The following is a 25,877-nucleotide window of genomic DNA, read 5'->3' as shown; positions in this document are numbered from 1 at the left end:
TCGAAATTAAATACAAATAGCACTTATCATTAATGTATAATGTCGATTGTTTTATTAACAATAAATAAATAATGTCTTTGTTAGACAATACAAGGATCATGATTACGATAAACATAAAATGTAAAGTAAAGAAAAAGTTACGTACCTTTTATAGACGTAATCTCTGCTTTAATTACAATGTGAGTTTCAGCCAGTTGTTGTCTATATAGACAGTTTTGTGATGGTAACGCTAAAACCCTCGCCTGTTTTTCAGATGCTAATACAACAAATTGACGATCTTCGAAGCCGTCTCCAGTATTTGTTTGCGTGTTCATTGACGGAGATCCTCGACTATTTGTACATTTACCTTGGCTCTCTTTAATGATAAAAAAAAACAATACAATATTATAATTTTATTATGTAAACAAAATTTTCAAGGTAATTCACATAAAGTGACTGCTTAAATTATTTCTGAAACTTAGAGAGATACAAAACAACATTTTAAACAAAAATAACCACCTCTAATTTACTAGATTACTTTTTAGGTGGATGTATTAAGAGCATCTGAAAGTTAACTTTATCTTTTGTAATGGAGTGTCCAACTTTTACGAAATCGATAGACCTACCAGCAAAGTAAATAAATTGAGTTAGTCGAAACGAAAGTAATTAAACATAAATTTATTAAAAGTTATTCTACGCATATTTTCCTGTTCCAACAACGTTGATGAAGTTATTGTTACCATTAATGATAAAGTAATATAATAACCAAATTTCACGTTCCAACCTGAGGAAAGGGGAACAACTCCGAAAGTGGTATAGTTCAACCAACCAAGAGTGAGATTTTAAATGGGTATATTTAAACCGATAAGTATGATAAACGCGAAGTTCCATTTTTTGGTAAAGGTTATGCGGACCACTGTGTATACGTGATCTGTATATATTAAAGATTATAATTATATTAATAAAATAAGTATCGAAACATACTATTACGATCTTTGCCCTCCACAGACTCATCTTTCCAGGATTCGTAGGAGTATGGAATAAGGGCACCATTACAATCTAAGAAGGACATTAACAGGATACAACCCTTTAATTTAAAAGTAGATCCACCTGCGGAAAATAAAATACGTATCATATTAAATAAATTATATTTTAATTTTCTTATATTATTCTTATATTATAATACAATATATTCGGTTAATCAGAGTAATACTTACTGCATGTAGAAACAACGGCTGGATGAACGTGTCGTTCTCCACGAACAGGTGTATTAAATATCACTGTTTGTATAGATCCTAAAGATGTACCGATCCATAGTGTTGGTACAGGACTGGTATCTTAAGGAATTTAAAAAGAAAAAAAACATCAAACAGTTTTGATAATAGTACTCTTCCTAAAAAGCAATGTCTTTAAACTCAAAGAATGATTAAATGCGAAACATCGGTGCAAAACATACCACTTTTTTTTGTATAGGAATCTGCGAATGTAAGGCAGCTGATGGTTTCTGTAGTGATGTTCTCAAGCGACGACATGCTTGAGCTCCTTGACCGTTGAAACGAACTGTCATATTTGTCTACCCGACCAGCAATCCCAACAATAAATGGAAAATTAAATATTGAACACGCAATATGCTGCTATAAGTTATGACGAGCATGCAACGTTTATCACAGTATACATCTCTGACATATAGCGTTCTTATTACAAATTAACGAGGATCGCTTAGAGAGTCGGTCAGAGTGTGAAAGAAAAGTTAATAGTGTTTCAAGTAATGGTAGCAATGTCAAGAACAACAATAATCACAACAACAACAACAATAATAATAATAACAGTGACAGCAACAACAACAACTATCACGACTAGTATCTCTCTTGACAAGATAGTTCACAGAATAACATCTTTCATTCAATTCAACATTCATCAAGTCGATCAGATGTATCTATTCTGTCATAGAATCGGTTAGAACGCCACATAAAAAAAATAATGTTGTAATTAAATTGAAGATGTCAGTCAATCTTAAGCAAATATATCACAGGCACTATGCCCCATACTTATTCGGTTATATTGCTATAAGCAAAATTAATTACAGCACCCATACATCGTCAGTAAGGTTAATCTTAATTTTTATTTAAAATAATAAGACACGTGAGGAAGTTCCGTATCAATTAAAGTTGGGAATATTTACTATGTTACAAGCATTATATGTATATCAATAGTATTTATATCTGAATATAACATTCCAAGCACGTCGTTAAAATTCTATCAAAGAATTGTACTTAATTTTAAATTATTTAAATTATTTATATCTACTATAAACGCAACTCGATAGTTGTAATTAACACTTTGACTGCCACGTCACTCGAACAAAATGACAGATGCACATATATATATATACATATATATATATATATATATATATATATATATATATATATATATATATACACATACATACATACATACATACACATATATATATATATTTCGCTGAAGCCACATTACTCAAAAACACTTGACATGTTATACATCCAATTATGAACGACCATAATAAGAATTTCTAACAGGATCAAGTAAAATTGATAGAATCATGAAGTTAATGAAGAAATCCTAACGAAAAACTTATTTAAGATCACAGTCACTTTGCATAGAAATTTAAAAAATATTGTACAAAATATGTTGAAACAAATTATTTCTTTGCTTGCAATCAGTCCAAAGAACAACAACGAAAGATTAATTATTTAAGTTGAACAATCGAATAAATGAAATTGTATTGTAGTTGCTACGAATTTTCATGAATATAATATGACAGTCAACGTGTTAAAACATTGAAAACAGATTCCCATACCTGATCGTTTGTGCTTATAAAAATTAATCACTTTTCTTTGTGCAATACTATATCTAATTTATAAAGAAATTGTAAAAGTCGTTATAGTATTACAATACTATACATATAATGCTACATATTATTATTTTTTTCTCGATAACAATAGTGGATTTAATTATCTATGTAATTATTGCACGTTCGACGCATTCCACACTCTCAAAGACACTTCAAAGCTCGAAAACAAAGGATGACCTGATTTTCAAAATAAAATAAACACAGACAATTCACACTTTATAAGAAGAAATGAAACTTCAGTAGCAATAATGTGATTATGCATTTTTCACTAAAAAAAGGCATTCTTTAACATCCTTAAAAAGTCTCTAAAAGTTTTCGTACGTATTTAGTATACATACATACACGGATGTGCGTGCGCGCGCACATACAAGATTTCAATAAAGATCCAAGCATATTTACTTACGATCGATTCGTTGTATCAAAATACTGAACAAATTAAACAGTATACGGTTTACCGAACAGTATACAGTTTGTATAACTTGTAATAAAAAATGAATAAAACTGGGCAGTGCCATAATTTACCGTATTTCAAACACTAGTAACTATTTATAAAAGTAACTTTGATATACAAGTATTCATTATTTTGTCGTGGCTTGTGCCACAGTGTCGATCTGTAAGAAATATAAGTGATATTTATTAATATCCTGTGTATTCAATATTTTATAGATTGTACACTGAACCATTCGGTTTAAACGTATCGTTAGGCCACATCTATTAGAGAAAAAAAAGTCAATTGAAAAGTAAGGCAGATAGAGGGAAATCGGATAGAACGCGGAAGAATATTCTTCATGAAATGTGCAGAGTGAGAACTATAAATTACGCAAGTTAGATGATGTGCCATTGTGTGTTCTTGGAGAAAGTGGTTTGATCAAGAGCGAGTGAACAGATCATTAAGAAACAAAGATGCGATGCAGAGAAGTAAAGTCTGCCGAAGGTATATATCCACACTCAGCAAAGACCAGACAGTATTTATTAATCGAACACAACGAGAAAGGATACGATAACGAAGACCAATCTTGAAAACAGCGAATTTCAAAAGTTGCAGTTCTTTTGGTTTATCTCGATTTCATTTTTCTAATAAATTAAACGTACATTGGAAATTTTTCAATAAAAGTATGGATAAATACAGGATCGAAAGTAAAAGCAAAAGCAAAGATGCAATATTCCTACCGTGAAATTTTTGTTCAGTTATCTATTTTAAAAGATATCTAGTAGTTTCTTTTCTTCGACAGACAATTTATGATAAATTATAACAGTGCAGACAATAATTCGAGATAGATAGTTTCTTATGAATTTTCAGTTGATAATTACAACGTTCATTTCATAAATAAATATTCGCCATGGAAATTGTACAATCAATTTTAATGAAATGTTTCAGTACGCAGAGTATTTAGTGCAATAACTGTTCTTACAATTAGTTAGATTCATTGGTAACTTTAAGATCGCTTCTAAGCTATCTGGATTTACTTGGTCGAGGTTCACAAACCATTTACGAAATGTTCTTAATGCATTTCATGCGTAAGATGTGTGGACGCTTAAAAAATTCTCAAATTAATTTAAACATTCTTTTAATGTTCTGTTTCTTTTAATGTATGATTCTGCATGGATGTATTGAATACAGCAAACGCCATTCAAGACATTCTGGTCTCCATCGGTAGCATTGAACCTATCGCAGAAGAATCGTTCTATTGAGAATGAAATCAAACTAACAACGAAACGAAGAAAAAAGCACTTAGAGAAGAATAGATTTGTCTCATTCAGTAACATAGAAACAAAATCGATGGTCTACGTAATTTGTATAGTAATTGTATAAAAATTATAATTCATTTAGATACTACCAAAGCTGTTATACTGTCTGGTGTTGAAGAGAATATTCTGGTAGTTCGAAGAAGCTTGTGGAACGATCGACGAATAGCTTCGCATCTCGGTGTTACGCTGACTAGAGAATAGCGAAGTCGTTGGAAAGTTGTTCAACGACAAGGAATCCACCTCATAATGGTTGGTAGTAGTACTCAGACACTTCTGGAGTTTTCTTATGCCCTGAGCACGAGACTGACGTGGCTCTACAGTTAGGGATTTGCGAGGATTCGCATTAGAGCCACTGATATCAACATCAGCGCTATTCACAGTATTGCGAATACTCAATCGAGGGGTGCAGACATCACTAGCATTTTCACTATTGCAACCACCATCACCAGTGGAACCACAGGAGCTACAGCTATTATTATCGGCGTTGTCACCTTTTTCACCGCAACCACTACCACCAACGACCACCGTACTTCTTCGCGTTACCGGCAACATGCACATCCCGTTCATCTACAAATGAGCGACAGATCAAATGTGGAGAAAGTAAATTTAAATCAAACTCAAATTCTATCGTATAACCAAAGTGTGGTTAGAATACTTGTTTCACTTCGTTCTAAAATTTCAGTACATGGTAATATCTCGATATTTCAGTTATAATATAATTCCATTACGTTTATAATCTTTGGTAGTTTTCAGGTTGATTATTTAACATTATTAGCTTTCGTTCTCTGTAAATTATAAGCAAGAGTTATAGCGTTTTGGAGATTAGCATCGCTGATGTGTCACCTTTCACTGGATATTTCAGCTAAACGAATGTTGAACTCGTTTAAAGAAAGGAAACCATTGTTATCGATCTTTCGATTTTAGAACAACGATCTTCGAATCGGCCTGTGATCGTTAATAATAACTTATGAAAAGTAAATAATGTTCTATGAAAAATGTGGTAAATTAAGAATGACTGAAATGGTGATATTTTTTAACACTTTAACGCCTACTTGTTTAGTCAACGCTACATATTGATATTTGAATTGACCAAAATAAGATCTAATGCCGGAAGTTGGGAAATTTTTGTAGAAAATGAATAAAAATTAGACAATTTTAAAGTAACACGTTTTTAACCATTTTTCCTTCAAGAAAACGTAATATGTACAGTAAGTCCTCGATAAAAGTCACAAACTCGGATTCACTTGGAAATTTGTTACAAATACGGTAAGTAATATTGTTCCAAGAATTGACGAAAAAAGTGACCGGAATACATCGAGAATGAGCAAGTCTTACATTATACAAGACATGGTTGCCAAAACTTCGAAACAAAACCGAACGTATTGTATGTACAAGTATGCCACTTATTTATTGTAATCAATGGTTCTCCCTTATATCGTTATGAAAGTATTATCAATGAACTGGATAAACTTTTCTAACAAAAATGAGTGTAACGACTTCGTTTCGATTACTTTTAATCATACGTTATTTGAATTTGAATCATTTGAATAATTTCCGAAAAATATACAATAACGCATAAGTGAAAATAAAACGCATAAGTAAAAATAATCTGAATATGATCATGTTTGGACTTATTTTCGTCGGAAAAATCTCACCTAACGATTAATAATATTGCTATGAAGATGCATTGACAAATATAAACATTTCAATTTCCATTAATAGATGAATTATCGCTTGGGATTGCTGGCCGCAGACATCGACGAGTTTGATAGTGATATGAATGATTCGAAAAGTTTTATGGAGGTAAATATCCTGACTTTTAACGAGGAATTACTGTAATCATCCGCTTTCAACTTTCGTATATGAAAAGCTTTTAAAAATAAAACGATACAATATTAAAAACGTCCACCTAAGGCTAAAGTGTCAAAATAAAATTCTAATTAAACGCATGCCCATATTTCTTGGTAATTTTATATCCCAATTGGTTTGATAACTCTTTCACAGTATGTATTTACAATATAATGGTATCTAATGTACGATAATGTGTGTTCTAATGTATGTTAATAAGAATACTTTTCACTTGAATATACAATTCGATAACAGATTTTTCTTTAGTGTTACCCTGAAAGATTAAATATTGAGAGAATAAAAAATAGTTAACATACAAACATTGCATCAAACAAGTAATATTGTAGCCCTGAGTAAATATAACTGAAATATTAATCATAATATATTACGCAATATTATACATAAATTTATTATTCCAATTTTACGGTTATTTATAGTTATTTTCTACCAAAATACTTTATATTATATTTCTAAATGATGATATTTGTTTCAATATTTTTTAAAAATTTGTTATTATCTTTCATATAACTGTCTTTTAGAATCCCGGTAAAATTATTAGAAATTAGATAAAATTTATACTAAATCATAAAATACTACTGCAATACTGAAAATAAAAAAAGATTGATTACATAATTTATTAGAAATCGACTCGACATATATATATTTAAATTATCAATGTTGTTCTTAAATTTTTAAGTTCTATCAAAGTTATTATGAATTAGACGATATACATACAAAATAAAGCAATACTTTTACAATACTGAAAGAAAATGGGTACATAATTTATTAAATACCGACTTATTCATATATGTTTAAATTGCCAATCTCGTTTCTAAACAATTAAACTACCTACAATGTCGTCAATGAACTTTTTTCCCTTTAACAAGGAGAGACCACATAAATCGTTACACACTGATTTTATCTAGACTTCATAAGTAGATAAAATTGAAACATATTTGATTACTATTTAGCTATTATACTCTATAATTCAAAAGATATTAAGCAATAAATATTATAATTTACCCTCTGAATTCTTAAGTTCTTATGGCGTACTACTTTTTCAATTCAGAAAGTTGTTCGTTCTGCTGTTACGATCAAAGATTTTTAACCGCGCAAATTTAATTCCGGCCCCTTACCACGACATATTTTTGCCTTTACAGTTCATTTGTATTTATGGAGTGAATCATTCTCCTGTAAACTATAAAGTTTCCGAACAAATAGCTGAACAGAGGTCAAATATTTATCAGTTTTTTATCTATCTACGAAGTCTCATTAAAATCAGTACATGGCACGTCTCGTAGACCCCTTATAAATATAATATGTAAAGGAATATCATGTAAAATGTATATATAAATTTATAAATATATGTAAAGTAATTGTTCGAAAACAATTTTTATAAAAATTCGATCAAATTTGATAATCTTTATATACTTTTACCTCTACATTAAATGTTGTTATGCATTGTTTAGTTCTTTGAAATATTAAACCCAATACCATCAATAGTATATTTTAAAGAATATAAAATTAGTCCATCAGATTTTATTAATGGAAAATTTTTAATTAGTTATTCAACAAATAATATTTATAACACTTAATTATATTATTTCTATTAAAAATAAAAACAAAATAAATAAACATTAATTTAATATCATCTTATTTATACTTACATCAAAAACGAAATATAATTGTGTTTAGATTAGAATAGACACTTTGAATTTATTGGAATTTGCATTTGAATAAAAATACGAAAATTCAAAAAGGAGGGATATTGATATAATGGTCAATAAACATGACAACGTTAAACTGTTAAGTAAGGGATCGTAATTAAATTCGATATTAAAATCATACTAGTTGTTTAACAAAGGAAAGGCTACAATTTTTTAACTCATGGACATCTATACAGTGATACGTATAGATACTATTTAATATACTACTATTTCCTGCTGTCATCAACATACAGAGTGCTCATTTTAACAGGACTTGCTGAAATATCTCAACAGGAACTGAAAATATTTAAATAAAACTGTTTTTACAAAAGTTGTTTGGCATAAAGGAAGACATAATGTGGTTCTTTAAATGAAAATACATGTTATGCAAAATATCAGATAAATATGATTGTGAAAACTTCAGGTAAACTTCATGAACAGGTTCTTAAATACTTAAGTCTAATTATTTTTGTATTATGAATACAATTTGCTGTACTAAATAGTACAATTGTATATTATTTTCCCGAATCCATTCTGGATTTGTTTTCAATTCTTTCTTATTTTACAACCTACCATAAACCAAATATTACCATGGATTACCGCATTGTATCCATCTTAAAAAGAACTACTATACGTCATGTTATAACAATATAAATAAAAAAATATAACGTCCAATTTAAAATAACTAACTTGACCTTGAAATCTCACTCGATATTTGACCTATAAGAAAACTATTATACTACAATATGTCTCCCTTTATACCAAATAACTTTTGTAAAAATATCTGTTTGAGATTTTCAGTACCTGCTAAGATATTCTAGTAAATCCAGTTAAAACGGATAAATTGTATGTATGTATATATAACTTACTACAATTACATTGCAGAAGTTATTGTTATGTACTGTTCATAGCAGTACCTAACAATTATACTTACAAGTTTGCTTTGCTATTATTTTCAAAGTTTCGAACTTCAAAAAATGAAGTAAAGTAACTGAAGATAGTTTGAATCATTTGTATCAATATTAACTGAAGAGAATATCAAAGTCATAACAATATAAAACTTTTCACATAATAATAATAGTAAGTATTATTGCACTATCTACAGTAAATTAACGTACAACATGCTAATGTTTCACCACGAATCGATTGATAAAAAATATTCGCGTATAATATCCTCTCCCCCCCCCCAATTTTCATAAAACTTAATAAATTTGTAAAATACTCAAAAATAAGGCATGCGTGATTTTGTTTTCTAACGATAATTCAAGTTTAAAGTGTAAACCTACCCTCCAAATTTATAACTCTCCGATGCTACTTTTAAAACTATCAATATACAAGAAAGTCTTTTAAACAAATTCTGTGTAATTTTTGATGGCAGGTAACAAAAATAACCAATCTAACAAAAATAAACAATAATTTAAGAGTATAAACACTCATCAAGTTTCTACAACTATTCAGTTCACGTTTTTAATTGTCAATATATATATATATATATATATATATATATATATATATATATATATATATAATATCGGGATAAAATATAAACACTTGCGGTTATTTGTAAAATTAAATTTCTTTTTAGTAGTTCTTTTGCGTTGGTGTTGTTTTCCGTCAAAAAGTATAAAGAATTTAATTTAAAAATTTCCTTGTAACTTTAATAACTTTCAACACAGCATCGAAAGGCTAAAATTTTAAGGTAAAACAAAATACGTGCCCCTTATTTTTGGTCTTTTCAGTAAATTGTAAAGTTTCGTCGAAATCAGAATTAACAAATTAGAATTATTTTAATTGCTATTATTATTCTACCTAAGTGTACGAATTAGAGAAAATACCTGAATACTCAGATACCTAAAAGAAATCATGTTAGTGAAAAAGACCTCACTCATAATCGACATAAATTTTCCCTCCTCCAACAAATTTGCTTCAACAATTGCACATTTATACATCTATGTATCCGTCATTATTTTTTATTCTTCATTTACACCTAAATCTATCAAAGACAAGTGAATAATGCTTGGAAGTATAATATCATTTAGCGAAAATCAAAGTAACTACATGATTATTGAATGATTAAAGATAATTTAATATATCTTGCATTAAAAAATAGTCATCATTTATCATCAAGTTATCATTGCTTTCAAGTGATATATAGTTTTCACGATTTACCATTATTTTACATAATTTCTATTCATTCTTTTATATTAATTATATAATTATATATTCTTTTATAATAATTGTTATAGAGAAAGAAATATAAATCGATTCTGAGAATAAAACTATTTTAATAATACTTTGTTCAATGGTCTTTGGGATAATTTTTTATGTACGAATTTTAACGTTTAATTCGTACTGTATTTTATGATCTCCGTAACAAGGTTTATTCGAATGCCTGCCATAAAATAAAAATAATGATTACATTTAGAAAATTTAAGTATTTTAGAATTAAACGTGCCGCTTAAAAATGTATCATTATCGCTAGATTAATGCCCAAAATATGCATTGTTTACTACATCGGTAATTCTCTAGTCTCTGAATAATTTTAGTACTTTTATCAATACAATATTTCTTTACAGATATTTGACTCGCTTGGGTCAACTGTTCAGCCTTTTTACAACCCCTCATTAAATGGTAAATATTTTGTATATTTTCGGTCTGCTGGTTTAGTGTTTAATTATTCAACTCCTTTTCATAAAAATGATAGCATTAACATTTTAAACTGTTTCTTTAAACAAGCTCCCATCTAGTATAAAAATATTATCACTTTTAAAATCACTATTTTAATTACTAAATGATTGCACCTGATACTGTATCAGAAAAATGTAGCGAGTCAAAGAAACATATTATCACTTATTGAAGCAGGACCATTTTTTAGATCAAAAACAGTATGAAGTATCGGATTTTCCGAGACCACTTGGGCCTGTTTCGACCACGGGCCTAAACGAGGCAGCATGTGCAGACAGACCCAGGTCGAGGTAAAACATTTGGTGCCAATCTGTTCGCCAGCTTTTACGATAGGCCCGAGAATCCCTTTACAAGGGGTCCTGCACGACAACCAGGTGTAAGGATGCATGGGGATGAAAGAGAGTACCTGTAGCTCGGAGAAAGTGAGATATGCTTGGAAAAGACGAGCGATTAGGATGGCCAAACGTGACCGAATGTCTGAAGTGAGAGAGACTGAGGAATAGAATGAAAGAGAATGAATGGGTATGACTATATAAAGTACGAAAGGAATGTTTGAGGACAGTATGTCACAGTTTGTGTCCTGAGTGCAAGAGTACGACGACGAGAGTATGTCCGAGGAGTGTGTCACGGACAGTACAACGAAGACGATAAGACGAAACGATTAAAAGACGTACTAAGACGAAAGGCTGGTGTAAGACTTAAGCAACAAAGACGATCAAGACGCGCGCCAAAGGCACAAAGACGGTTAGCTTAGTTTAATACGCGGTCGTTCTACCTTAGTAGAAAGCGAAACCAATCACCAACACTACGTTTAATACTTGTATCATTGTAATATATAATATCGTTAAATATACTTTAATATACCGCACGAGAACAACAATTATTTGGGGGATAGTACGGGGAACAATCACTCAAAGATCTCTTCTCAAGTGATAGGAAGAGAGAAAAACAACAAGTATGATACAGTAGTGTACTGCTTTACATAATAATAGGTTGCTCGATAAGTTTTGTCGTTCGATAAGAAATGGATCTATTAGGTTCGTCGTTTTATTCTTCTAAAGATGGTACTACTGTTTGATGAACATGTGTGAACTTTCATGTAGATGTTATTCAACTGTATGCGATGTAGATGCCACTGTTTATTTCCTAAACTCTTACGTCGACCAATTGTATATGGATAAAAAAAAACGGATCAAAGCCAGTTTGGGTTAGACATTTTGATCATTTTTTGAAGAAATCAACAACTCATTTAGCTTAAACTCATTCTGAGCCATTTTTAGTATACCTGAAACTTTGGAAATACGATACATGCCCAGTATTATAAATATTTTTACAAATATCTCAAAAATTAAGACCAAGTGATGTTTGCATATACAGGGAAAAGTTATTCAAAATGTTGACCTGAAAAATATATTCCAAGGTAATTATAATCAGTGAGGTCACCCCTAATGTAATAATTATTAAATAACACATTTATATTAATTTTTTGCCACAGTGTCTTTTTCATAGTCGTCCACAACTTTCATGAACCTCTGATGCACATTTTATATATTGGATTACGTTTTCAATTTATGTAATCTTAGTACAACTTGTGAAACCTTGTAGTGGTACTATTTAGAATTCATAATAACTTTTCGAAAAGTATCGATTTAATCTATATAATAATCGAAACATGTACATGTAATTTAAAAAATCCTAATCACGCTACTAGAGATCAAAAGTGGGCAAAAGTTAATTGTAACAAAAGCCGATGATTAAAACCGACGTGTACAATTATTTATTCAGGATGTTTATTTAAGAATAGTAAAATATTTTATTTTGTAAAACAAATTCTAATGTTAAAAATAAAAAAATAAAAAATAATAAAAAAAGTATTTTTATTTCAAAACTATTTCTTCTCACAAATTACGCGTAGGTACTTTGTACTAAACAGAAGCATTAAAAAAATTTAATACACATTTTTCTTAATAATCACATTTAAAACGAATAGTCTTCCATTTCAATAGTGGAAACATTTTGGTTTAAATTTATTCCAACACGATTTAATTCGTTGTTGAAAATTGCACGAAAGAACAAATTTTCAACATCTTTTCTTAAATATCATTGAAATATTTTCTTTAAATCAAGTGATACTGTGTTTTGTTATAACACTTGTGTATTTTGTTCGGTTGGATAAATCGAAAGAATGAATATAAAAATTGCACATCTTTCGAAAACAAGTGGCTTTCAAATATTTTTAACACAAGTAACATTAAATTATCTTTAATCGATCAAACGTATTTATTTTGATTTTCGCTAAACGATCCACCACCTATTACGAGTACGTCCCCTATAAACTTGGAGGAAAATTGGCAGCAGAATGTGCTATAGTTACAGTAGTAAATCCATGGGAGGGAGGATTTTTATAAATTTTGAATAAAGTTCTTTTCCAGCTACGCTATTCGAAAACACCGATTACACTAGATCCCAGTGTCGTCCTGTTATATTTACTATAATTCGTATAGATCGAGTAATTGCGACATTTGTCGTATACATAATGTTCAATGCTTACAAGTAATTAATTATTTTCGTTTAAATATTTTTATTTTCATACAACACTATCAATAAATGAACAGATTTGTATTTTTATGAGACTTACTGCTTTTAAACAGTTAATTACTTTAAACGATTGGTAAGGCAAAAACAAACAAGGACGGATTATTAGAAAGTAATGAAAATGAGTGTTTAAAGTATAAATTAAGAATTGTAACCATATTCTAAATAAGATTCGGTTCCTAATCGTGTATATTAACCTAAATGACCAAGGTTTTTTATATAATAACAAATTAACCGTTACTCGTTAAGCCCTACATAGAACGAGTTGTAAAATCGTGTTAGAACCTACAGTTTACTGTCAGTTTTTATATTTTTTACAATTTCTTTAGTGCTAGCAAAATGCGTCACCAAATATTGCAATCGAAGCTAGTGTTGAAAAGATTCCGAAAATGATTGTTTCAAACTGTTACATATAGGTTTTAACTGAAACAGTTATGAAAACTAAAAATATCTTCTAACTCTTATGACGAAAACAGTTCCTGTATGTAAGTATGTACCTATATCGGTTCTATGTCAATTACGGTTACAAATGTAATAATATTATATTTATTACTTTTCGTGCAACCGCTCCATTCGTGTTACCGCATAGCGTCATCAGTATGCAAAATGTTCAATTGATCTCTACGAATAATGTGTATGTATAAGAATATTTGTACGAAATCGTTAAAAAACAAGAAATAGGAACGAATAATTAGACATTTCATATTTTATAGAATCCACATTTATGTTTTAAATATAAAGAAACGGAAAGTCATTCTTTATGGAGCGCTGGTATTAATTTTCTTTGATTTGGAATCAAAGATAAAACGAAACCCATATTTCCGTTGTGAAAGAATGTATGTATCTGTCCTTTATGATGTAATAGTGACCAAAGAGAGTATTTCGAACCACATCAATGACCTTGTCAGCTCTAACCAAATGACATTTGGCCTAAATAAAGCATTGTGATTTAAGAAATTCGAAAAGATCTTGACACAATATAAACAGACCCGTCATCCAAGAGTTGGAACACTGCGATTGAAAAATCATTTTTCATCTAACTGTATCAGGATACAAACGTTTCATTCGTACACTGCATTTAATAGAGTTAACTGCGATTATAAATTGTGTAATAATAATTAAACGAATAATTTAATTTAGTTTATTTATTTTATTTAATCTGATTTTATTGATAACTTTATTTATTTAATAACTTTTATCAAATTAATAATTTTTATTTCAGTTTAATATTTTAATTAATTATATTAATAATTATTTTACTTGTATCAATAATACTATATATATATCGGTAGTATTTAACTTTCCACTTTAAAATTTATATTATCTGCACAAGGTTCCAGAATGGCTGGAAACTTAATGATATATCTATTAGTAATAACGTGTAATTATTAATATTAGTTCTTATTCCTCTTGTTTTTCATAATTTTGTTACACACATATTTACGAAAGAAATATAAAACTTACATAAAATCAAAATCTGACTCCGATATAAAATGAATATTATTTTAATCGTAACCGTAACCGGTAAAGAACAGAGTTAGATCCGATATAAGAACTGTAACCGAAACATCTTCGTTAATTTCGATTGTTTGTAACTGTTACAGAAAATAACGATTCTTTGAAATAGATATTATAAGAATTTTCAACCTCTGAATCGAAGGTACAAAGTAAATTAATTAATTACATGTGTGAGAAGATGTGTAAAATAATGTTCAAAGACGCATGTACGAATATATCTAGTGTGTAAATAAATTCTCGTGAAACAAAACAGACAAGGAGACCGAATCAGTTTTGACAGAAACAGAATCTCGATAGGAGTTTGATTATACCGGATGTTTCAAAACATGTAGATATAACTTAAGAGACGAATTCACTAAACTAAAATAATAAAAAAAAGTTCGTATAAACGTATGTTCGATATGACCTTATTTTTACCTTCCTGTAATTCTTATAATAAATTGAGCTCTTCCTCCAACTGTTTATAATTAACAATTCTCGTCTCGTGAACGAATTTGCTGTTCGAGGCTTTTCAGGGAATTCGAACAATACCTGACACTTTTGAACGGATGTAAAGGTCTATGATAAAACTTTTAGAAACCTGCATTTTAAGATACTATCTACGAACAATTTCTGTAAAGATGATTGAACCGATATAATACAGAAGCAGCTGTAATTTGGAAACAATCTTATATCGGACATATGTTTATACGAACTTTTTTCTTATATTATATTAGTATGCTGAATTCACCTCTGAAATTATGTCCACATTTTTTAGAATACTCTGTATAATATATTTGCCTTTTTGTTATTAACTATTTACTATTCTTCAAAATTACCTTTGAAATTCTCTGGTACCTTATTTAATTCGACACTTATACAATGTATATCTATAGATATATCTACCTTGTTATGCTACACATAAGTTAATTCAAGATAAACTTAATATACTACTAAAAAAGATCGTTTATATACAACTATATACATTTATAATTAATTACAATTATTGTACAATGTATCTCAAATATTATTAATCCATTGATTTATTGATACTGTTCGAGAAAATTAGGATATTTAAACGAAAGTAATTAATTTTTGATGATCGTAAGATATGAAAATGATATAATATATCTTGAGTAGTATTCAACTTTACCCAGTCTGCTCGGAATATATTAGCAGATACAATGGGACGACATCTGATATCTGGAGTGGCCTGTCCAGGAAATTTTCTTTTAAATAAAGTTAAATACCCTAGCATGAATACATTATAATTATTGTAAAACTGTAATAGAAATAACTCATTGATTAGGTAAATGATTAAATGTGTAGTCGTTGCTGTCTGCATCAAAATTGAATTAAGAAGTGTCTTGTGTTACAGAAAGGAAGATGAGCTCGTCAATGGCCAAAATTATTGTTTGTCGCAAAATGCCTACTTATAAAATGTTGTTGCTATGTGGAATATTAGCGCATATTATGCAGAGTCTTTTATAGCAGTCAGTCAATGTCGGCAAAAAAATTTGAGGAACGTAAGTGATAAAGCGCTCTGTCAGCCATTAAAAATACGTAATCATTTAATTACAACAATTTCGAGACTATAGTATATATATATAAATATCATAGGTGGTTGTCACATTGAAAAAAAGAAAAGAATTTATAAGTGTAACTTCACGTCCTGTTGTCATTGATGATGCCATGACCATCCGTGTTATTATTATTACTATTGCTATTGCGTGCAAATCATTAAAAAAATGTCCACAAGCTTTGAAAGCGATGTTGTACCGAGAGAAAGGTGTCAGGATAACGAATCCTATGATACAATATTGCATTTTAAACACATACCAATATTAAAATTATTATATATACATATACATATACATACATACAAACATACACACGCACACGCACACACACACACACGCATACATATATTGTACATACATGTATACATATACAGGGTAAAATATTTAAATAAAAATACCTAAATATTTTTGTTGCTTAACGGAATATAAAAAACCTGTTCAGGACAGAGTTCAATTGTTTGAAAGGACTGACATACATAACTGGAAAAAATGTATCGTCAAAGTAATTTTTCTTTAGATTTTAAGATCATCAATGTCTTTTTACGTGGAATCGTATATTATTTGTTCTACGATACAAAGTGTAAATGATAACAACGAACCATTCTGATAACCTAATCACGATATTTACATTAACGTGCCTTGAAGTTAGTGGGGATGCATATTATATTCAAAGAATACTCACAGGACAAAAATATATCGTATTTCGCCCGTTAAATTCTATCAAAACTTTTATAAAAAATTCAATTGAATATTAGAACTAATTTACACTCTAGAATTGCAAGAACAATATTTAAAAAAAAATTGAATTTTTACAAGTTTAGTCAATTGTACAATGGAAATACTGATACATGGACCTCACTTTATTAGATATGTATCTATGATGTAATCTAAAGAGTGCTGTTTATCATGGACAAATTATAACACCAGAAAAAATGTACGAATTTTTGGTGTTGTGTACAAATTATTGATTACAAGGTTACAATTCTGTACTAATGATTATTATCTTATGTATCTTTTACACGTTCGGGATACATCAATAAAAAATATGAAACTCGATTTAAAAAATAACAATAATCCTGAAATCTACAAAAATTCACCTTGAGAAAATGTTATTTCCTATTAATATAGTATCTATCCCTTTGAACAATTTAACTTTATTCGTGTATTCATAAGCAACCTAAGTATTTAGGTATTTCCACTTAAATTGGAAATCCATCCTGTATGCAGGATGAACCAAATAACTTGATTACCTCGAATATTTTTAATATGAATGCACCGATTCAAATTTTTTCATTTTCAATAATTTCACTCAGAAACGTCCATAGGATACAATATTTTTTATAAGTTGTGATACTTAAAAATATTCAGTATCATTTTCAGTTTTTTAAATGGAACCTTATAATTTGTTTTCTGTTATCCTTTAGTAGATAAAGATACGAATTCAGTAAGCACCAAACAATATTTTTTCCTCCATTGGAACTAAGGACACAATATAAAGAAATATTGAAGAGAAATACTTCAATGACGTGATAATATAAACTTTATAGTATCGATGGACGATTTAATTAATATTAGTCGCTATTGTCATATGATCTGTGATCCTTGTAAACACTTTTTTTTGTAAACTGAAACCATAACTATTGTTAAGTACCTATTCGGAATAGGTAAGTCATTAGTAGTTTTTTTTGTTTTCATAAAGAACTCAAATTTTTTGTGAAATACATACTTCGAATCCGAATGCGTACTTTAATTCTTGCTGAAATTTTCGTCGAGTTACATGCTTTTATTTTGCCATAGTATATAACAATTATTTACCATTGTATGTTTCAGGCCATAATCCTGCTTGAATATTTTCTGAACAATGGATTGACGACTGTATAGTACCATAAATTGATTAGGTGATTTTCCGATTTTAAATCCTTTTTTACGACTTTCATGACAAAATTTATTTCATTGTAAAAATTATGACCAAATGATTTTATTATTCTTAGATATTCTTTTCGACAAATCGATTAAAGATCAAAACGGAATTTTATGTTGCAATCATTGGTTTTTTTTATGAAAGATTTTTAAATTTTAATCAATCAGATTGCGCACATCCCACGCAAACATAGTAAGACGCATAAAAGAGGACTCCACTAGTAGCTGCGCACCAATGATATATAATTATGAGATTATAATGACGTATAACTATTTCCAATTGTATAAGAATAGTTTTTATAATACAGTTTAATTCATTACATTTACATGATTTAACGGTATCGAAATTCCAATCATTGAGTTAAGAATCCATATTACTTTGTGCGAATAAAGCGAATGAAAAATGGCACTTTCTCAATTTCGTTTAAATATGTTTTAAGTTCATGCCATATGTCGAATATACAGTAAGGAGCATAACTGAACCAATGTTAAGAATTTTCATGTAAATCATTATTTATTGCTGCAAATAATATGTAATACAACAAATAAGTTTAATTTATATATTTATAGTAATTTCAGCTTACATAAGATATTTTTCCAGGTTTGAAAGAGCTTTTTCTTTAAATATAAATCATAAAATAATTGACTCAGTTTTGCACCACTTCAGAAAAGGAATGTTTACATTAAGCAGTTCCATATGTTTACATAGAGAACTACATTATAACACTTAGCTCCTCGCATTCAATAAAATAAAATGGTATACGAGTATAACAAACATAAATATGGAGCAATTTCTTTGAAATGTATTTAAAAAAAAAATTGCAGAAAGATGTATTAGTCAGTCAACAGTCCAGAAAATAAGAAAAAAATATTGTAAAGATATGTCATCAAACGTAAGAGGAATACCGAAAATATTTTCATCGTAAGATAGGCAAAAAATTGTGTTTCGTTACATCTGGTGAAACTTCAAATGTCAAAATGGCTGCAGAACTATTAAGACAAGACATAAGTATACAGATAAGCAAATGAACGGCTTGAAGGACTCTTAAGATAGAGCTATTAAGAGAAAAGAAATAATGTTGTCAAAGGAGAATATTAAACTTCATTTAGAATTTCGCAAAAATATCTAAATTGAACAATTGTTGAATGATGATGGATTATTTTCTCTACCAAGAGAAAAATGAATAGTATGAATAGGATCAAAGGCAAATCTCTTACACCACGACATGTAACGCAGACCATAAAACATGGAGGTAAATCTATAATGGATGTAAATTTTTTATGGAGCTGTTGTGAAAATGTAATCTTTCAACATGCTCAGAGTCTGAAGCATAAAGCTAAAGGTGTGCAGAATGTGCTAAAAAACTTAAAAATCAACTATTAATGTTCAGTCTGCATAAAATGCTGATCCTAATCCCATACAAAATCTATGGGATTTATTAGAAAGATATTATCTATCGATACTACGATTTGCATGATTCTTAACCACCATTGATCACAGAATTACAAAATAAGCTCCAAGAATTTTATTGTAGAAATTGAATAGAAAGTACACCAAAGCGAATTAGAACTATTTTAAAAGTGAAAGAGCTATGGACGAAGTATCAAAAATTGTTCGTATATTAAATATTGCGAAGCGTGGTGTAAAATCGAGTAAAACAATATTTTTTTGCACAGACAAATAAAAGTAAACTAATTATTAAAATGATTTCTTATGTTATTTCTAACTGTAATAAATATACGCATTATGTTTATTTTTTCATAGTCCCTAATGTTTGTAACAATAAATAATGATTAATACAAAATTTGTAGTTATTGGTTCAATTATGCTTCTTACTACATATAAGTATTAACTAGCTTCAATAGTACAATAAGTTTATGAAAAGTGTACAACGGTGTAGTATTACTCTCGAATACTTTCATCCAGTGTATTATTAGTTTCTATGATGAAAAATTATTTTTTGGTGCTTGCTAAACTTGTCTTTGTATCTATTAAAAAGCGAACAAATAAAATGTACAGGGTTGCATTTACAGAGCTAAAGGTAACTTTGAAAAATAAAAAGAATAGAACTTATAAAAAATGTAGTAAAATCAGCTTATGAACACGTCCAAACCAAATTATTAAAGACTCGACAAATTTGAATCGGTCTAGTCAGATAAAAAATAATTAAGAATGATCACATTATGTAATTCTCCCCGTAGGTATACACACATATATACAGAACATTCTAAACTGATGACCCAAAGTTTGTATACCTGTAGTACTCATCGAAATATGTAAGAAAGTGTTAATAAACATGGATCTAAAAGTCAACAGTTTTCAAGTTATAAGGCAATTATCTCAAGTGTTCTCTGCAATAGTTATATCAATTATTATTATTTATCAACAGTGGTGATAAAGGTTTCGAGAGTTTATCAGTTTATATGAAAATTAATTGACAAGTATTTTTGTAAGACAGTGAATATTTCTGTATTATTTTGAAAATAGTTTACTTATAAGACTTATTCCTACAAAACAGCAAATTCACAATTGTTGTCGCGAAATAAACGAAAGACTAATAGTTGTTGAGCGTATGGGAACTTCAATGGGAAACAAGTCGTAGCATGCATCAAAATGAGTGGAAAACACTTCGAACGTCTGTTATGATAAAATAAAATTTGACTTGTAACTTGGAAAATGTTGATTTCTAGACCTATGTTTACAAATACTTTTCTACTCACCCTGAATTTGGACCATCAATTTTAGAACTCCCAGTACACAAAGTGATCCACTTATCCTGTTTGCCTTCAGTTTTCGAATTCTAAAAGCAAGGCTGTATATCTGGTGGCCCAGTAGCTATGCTCGATTATTGCATTTATTCCACTTGCTTCATTTGTAGCCTATAGTAGGCGCAGCATTAACGGTGAAGATGTTACTTTGGCTATTGCAAACAGCCTGAGTTACACAGCTCTGCTAAAAGCGCTAGGAAAAATCAATTTTCACAGAGTTATTTTGTATTGCTTAAATTCGATGCATATGTGACTCTTTTAACTAATTTGCAACAATAATACAGAAACAATATGTATTCTTTTGAACACAGCTCACTATATTTCTTTCAATGAATTATAAATCTATAATGTATTTCAAATACAATAAATGAAGAATTATGCTTTTAACCGAACTGTTACAATTATAAGGTATGTCAAGCTTTGATACGTACGAAGTCTCAAGATGAGTAGTTAATGAACCCAAAAGAAAATAACTCTGTGAAAATTGATTTTGTCCATCACGTTTAGTCTTTCGTATCTGAACGCAGACAGGCTAAGTGATACACCCTGTATGTACCTGTGCATGTGTGTGCGTGCGGAGCGATCATAGACGTTTAACACTGTTAATATTATCTGCATTGGATCTATTGTGATTAATAAGTCGCTTATAACATAATTAAAAGAACAGATACGAATACTTAACATTACCTAGAGCACTATGTAAAGTCTCGCAACAAATATACTTTTCTCTCGGTGATAAAACAACTGTCAAAATATGAAAAACCTTGTCTTTACCTGAATCAACCTTGCTGTCGGGGAAGACCGCAAAACTGATTTGAACCTGAAAAAGCGTTAAAGTAGAATCTCTTCATATTCAATTAATAGATTGATTATGCTCAAGAATAACTTATCAATTTGTACTTTTCGAAATTGAAGAATGTATCGAATTTGTAATCTCTTGTGGTACATTCGAAGGAATACTCCGGCATTTTGCAAACAAGGGGAGCAAATTACAAAGAATGGGAGGAATCTAAAAAGTTCAAATGAAATCCACACATATGGGTGTCAAGAACAGGTGCGAATATATAAATTTCAATGTACGTTGACTACGCATTCCAAATATTCGTAGGTGTACCTAATATGAATATACAGATGCTATTATACATACAAGTATCTTCTAGTAACGAACAAGGCATGTAGGATACAAGCTGTATATGCACCGATGAAATATCACAATACAAAGGGATATCGTTGTATGATACAGTACAAGAAATACATTTTTAATAATATTTTTTCACTTCGTATCGAAAGTATATATCACACTACTTGTCAACTTGCTGTTAAATCTTGTAGACGCAATATATAACATTAAGATTGAACCTTAAAAATGATTATAGGTAATATATATGTAGACATAAATGTTTTAGTTCAGCACCTTATACTAATATTTCTCAAATCTAATATTTTCAGACTTTAAGAAACTCCAGTCTTCGGATATTGAATTTTAACGTCATAGAAAATGTAGGCACCCTCTGAGTACAACATGGAAGTCTATTTCAATTGCTTACTTAAATATAGCGAGTCCGCATTCTTCTGAAAATTTTTTTGGAAATTTCCTAATCTCCCACATATTTCAACCCCTTAGAACGTAATTACATGCTGACACAGAATTGTACGATATCGATCAAACTGATTGACTGACTCTTATATTAGACTCTACATTTACCATCAATAAGAAAAATTGAGTAATTTATTCCACATAACTTTCTGCGTTCATATTGTAAAATCGTTGAATTTTATTATGAATAGTATATTCTTTTTCTTTTCATTGGTCCGTGTTCATTACTAAACGGTTGTTGTATTGCACATTTCTGAAAAGTTTTAACATTTTGATTTAACAACACGCACGTTTGTTTAACTCATTGAATTAATGACCGATGAATAAATATATCGTATTAAATATACTGAATATGAAGTTTTGTTAACTATTGTAAAAAGATGCATTTAATATCTTTAATAAAGACTTTACCGTGCATTTTGCCTTAACGCGTCCAAAACGATAGTGTGGTCAACAATTACTTGTTTATTATTATACACCGGCTAGTTAAAATTGCCATATGATTTTGAAGATTTATATCGCTAATAACTTTAAAATATTATTCCGATTTGTTTTATGTTGTGTAGAAGAATCTGCTTAATTGGTCTTATTTTGAGATGAAAGTAGGTTTAATTGTTACTATTATTACACTTTTAATCATTAATGTTGTACACAGAAGTTTAGAAACCTGTGTTATTGTTATTTGGGGGAAAGATGAGAATGAAAAAAACGAAAGCGAAAAAAAAATATGATTAGTTTTGAAGACTGGTTATTAAATCTAAATAAAAATTCATTTGACTAAGTCTATACTTAGTAGTCATACTTTGTCACTCATTTTAAAAAATAGATGGTACATGCTCTGTGGAAACAGGGCAGGGCTCTAGTTTCTTTAGAACGTGTGCAGTGGCACGAACGAATAATCGAGGTAACGATATTTCTACGTGGTAAAGTAGTTATATCAGTCATGCAGAAATTCTAAATTATTGTAGCCAATACAAACAAAAAGCTTGGGGTTTAGTACTGCGGTTGGCTATACTCTTGCAAGCTCCTGTATTTCGTGTCTATTTTCAGATTTATGTGAGTTAATAATATCGTCGTTAGTAATACTCAGTAACAAATCTTCTAACTTTTGATCGCATACAATCTTCATTTATTATTAATTTATTTTTCTTCACATTTACGAAATATATGAAGTTGTGTTATAGCAAGCATTGGTAAAATGAAGTAGATATATATATAATAGGATCGTCCTATGCCAGATTGGACACTTTATAGAATAATAAATAGATTTGGCTAGAAGTTGGATATGTGTAGTCTTTGACGATATTTAAACTTATCTCAAAGGATTTTTCAAAATTTATTAAAAATTATGTAAGTTTTTAAAAATGAACACAATACAGACAATATTTTTTAATATTAAAAATAAACCTTTCCTTCTGTTACTTTATATGGCACACTCAGAAGTTTTTGATTGCAGAAAATTGCTGATTATTACATTTCTTGCAAGATATCAATTATTTCCAAGAATACTTTATTATGAAGCAAAAACGTAATTGTATTTCAAAAACGAAGTAATTGTCGAATAAAATAATATGATCGAGGAATATTTTAAATAACGTTATTTTAAAAGTAACCAATGCAGTACTTACAATTCTTTTTTACATCGAATGATTGCCCTTTCTTGAAAATTACTCAATACAGAGAGCAAATATACTATGTTCTCAATTGGGTTCAGATTTTTAAATTTCCCCTGCTATTTTAGTTATTACCTTTCGTATAAATCGGAACCTTTCCAAAAACTTATCTGATAGCCAGTTCAATAGGTATTATAATTGATTAAAGTTGTAAAATCAACTTTCAAAATTTCGAGAAGTTCTTTATGATAAGTTTATGTATTGAAAAGGAGTACGCAACATATCCTAATCCAGCCAAAGCTACAATGGTACTTCAAAAAATGTTTGACTTAGCATGGAAATGATCCAATATTATATGGAAAAGAACCTGGAAAACAAATATGATACGCGGACCAAGTTAGTTGAACGCGATAAATCGTTATACAATATACCTTAAAAAGCAAAATCAATTATGTTTCACATAAACCTTTGATACTGATGATATCTTATTGTGAAAGCTTAGTTTATATAGACACTATCATTTGATATTATCTCTAGAAGTTAATATACATGAATCTACGAGCATCCTAGGCAATTTTTTTTTTTTTTCTTGTTAAATCAAGGAGAAAAATAGAAGCACAGTTGAAATGTAGCCGAGCTTTTTCTATAATTAATCTAGTTTTCGTAAAACAAGTATACGTTCTCATTGACACAGAGGCATCATTTTTCGCGCAATGATTGAATCGCCACGCGATGACGTTGCGATTTGAAGAAAATTGGTTTGTAAACGAATGCTCACTCACACTCACACGCATATACTCATATTCGCATGTTACATTAAACTCTAACACGTATCACGTTTCTAAATGCACACGGACAACACAGACTCTCCTCTACTCTAATTTTGAACACTTACTGAATCTTCTTATTAGATTGCCGGTGAAGGATTCAGGAGCCGTGTTTTCTTCGCACCTTAGGTCACAAACCGTTGCATCGTTTTTTGCAAACTTTAAATTCGGCACGGACAGTAAACGACCTTCTCTTTTCACTTGTTTCATCTTCACGATTTTCTTCAGCCGTGGCGGTTTCAATTCATTCTCAGGTAAAGTTAAATTAACTGGCCGTACAGCATCGGACTTTGCGACAACGTTGTCATTTTGAGATCGTAATTGTTTATTATTGTCTCCTTCGGTCATTGGGCTCTTCACTTCCTGACTATTCCTTTTCTTACCATCGTTTAATGGACTTTCGCGGCCTGATACTGAACCTTCCGATGACAGCGAAGATTCATCTTCGACACTTTCGACTGGAGATAACGAATTCGCGGATTCGTTGATGTTACAGTAAAAAACGGAAGATTTCTGACCGCTACTATCAGTGCCTACCTGTTAACAATGGGGTACTTGTACAGACTTTTTCATTTTAAAGGTTCATTTTATAGTCACTTTTGTAATATAGAAAGCT

General features: G+C 29.7%; 1 protein-coding gene across 17 annotated transcripts in view; it reads right to left on the bottom strand.

Annotated features, from left to right (window-relative positions):
• Tomosyn (syntaxin-binding protein tomosyn) overlaps positions 1–25,877 on the bottom strand; it is a 170,650-nt gene that overhangs the window by 23,560 nt on the left and 121,213 nt on the right. For 9 of the 17 annotated variants that reach the window (XM_076305980.1, XM_076305984.1, XM_076305983.1 and 6 more), the window contains 5 exons: positions 25,330–25,798; positions 1,436–1,561; positions 1,197–1,316; positions 964–1,089; positions 146–355 (listed from right to left, as the gene is read on the bottom strand). In XM_076305980.1, coding sequence (XP_076162095.1) covers positions 146–355; positions 964–1,089; positions 1,197–1,316; positions 1,436–1,561; positions 25,330–25,798 — 1,051 coding nt within the window. Of the gene's footprint in view, positions 1–145; positions 356–963; positions 1,090–1,196; positions 1,317–1,435; positions 1,562–5,115; positions 5,192–21,911; positions 22,045–25,329; positions 25,799–25,877 lie in introns of all 17 variants that reach the window. The other 8 variants (XM_076305992.1, XM_076305990.1, XM_076305993.1 and 5 more) reach the window with 4 other exon arrangements.

This window comes from Ptiloglossa arizonensis, chromosome 3, assembly GCF_051014685.1.
Source record: "Ptiloglossa arizonensis isolate GNS036 chromosome 3, iyPtiAriz1_principal, whole genome shotgun sequence".
NCBI lineage: Eukaryota > Metazoa > Arthropoda > Insecta > Hymenoptera > Colletidae > Ptiloglossa > Ptiloglossa arizonensis.
Note: the sequence above shows the minus strand (reverse complement) of the source record. Positions and strands in the feature narration are given on the sequence as shown.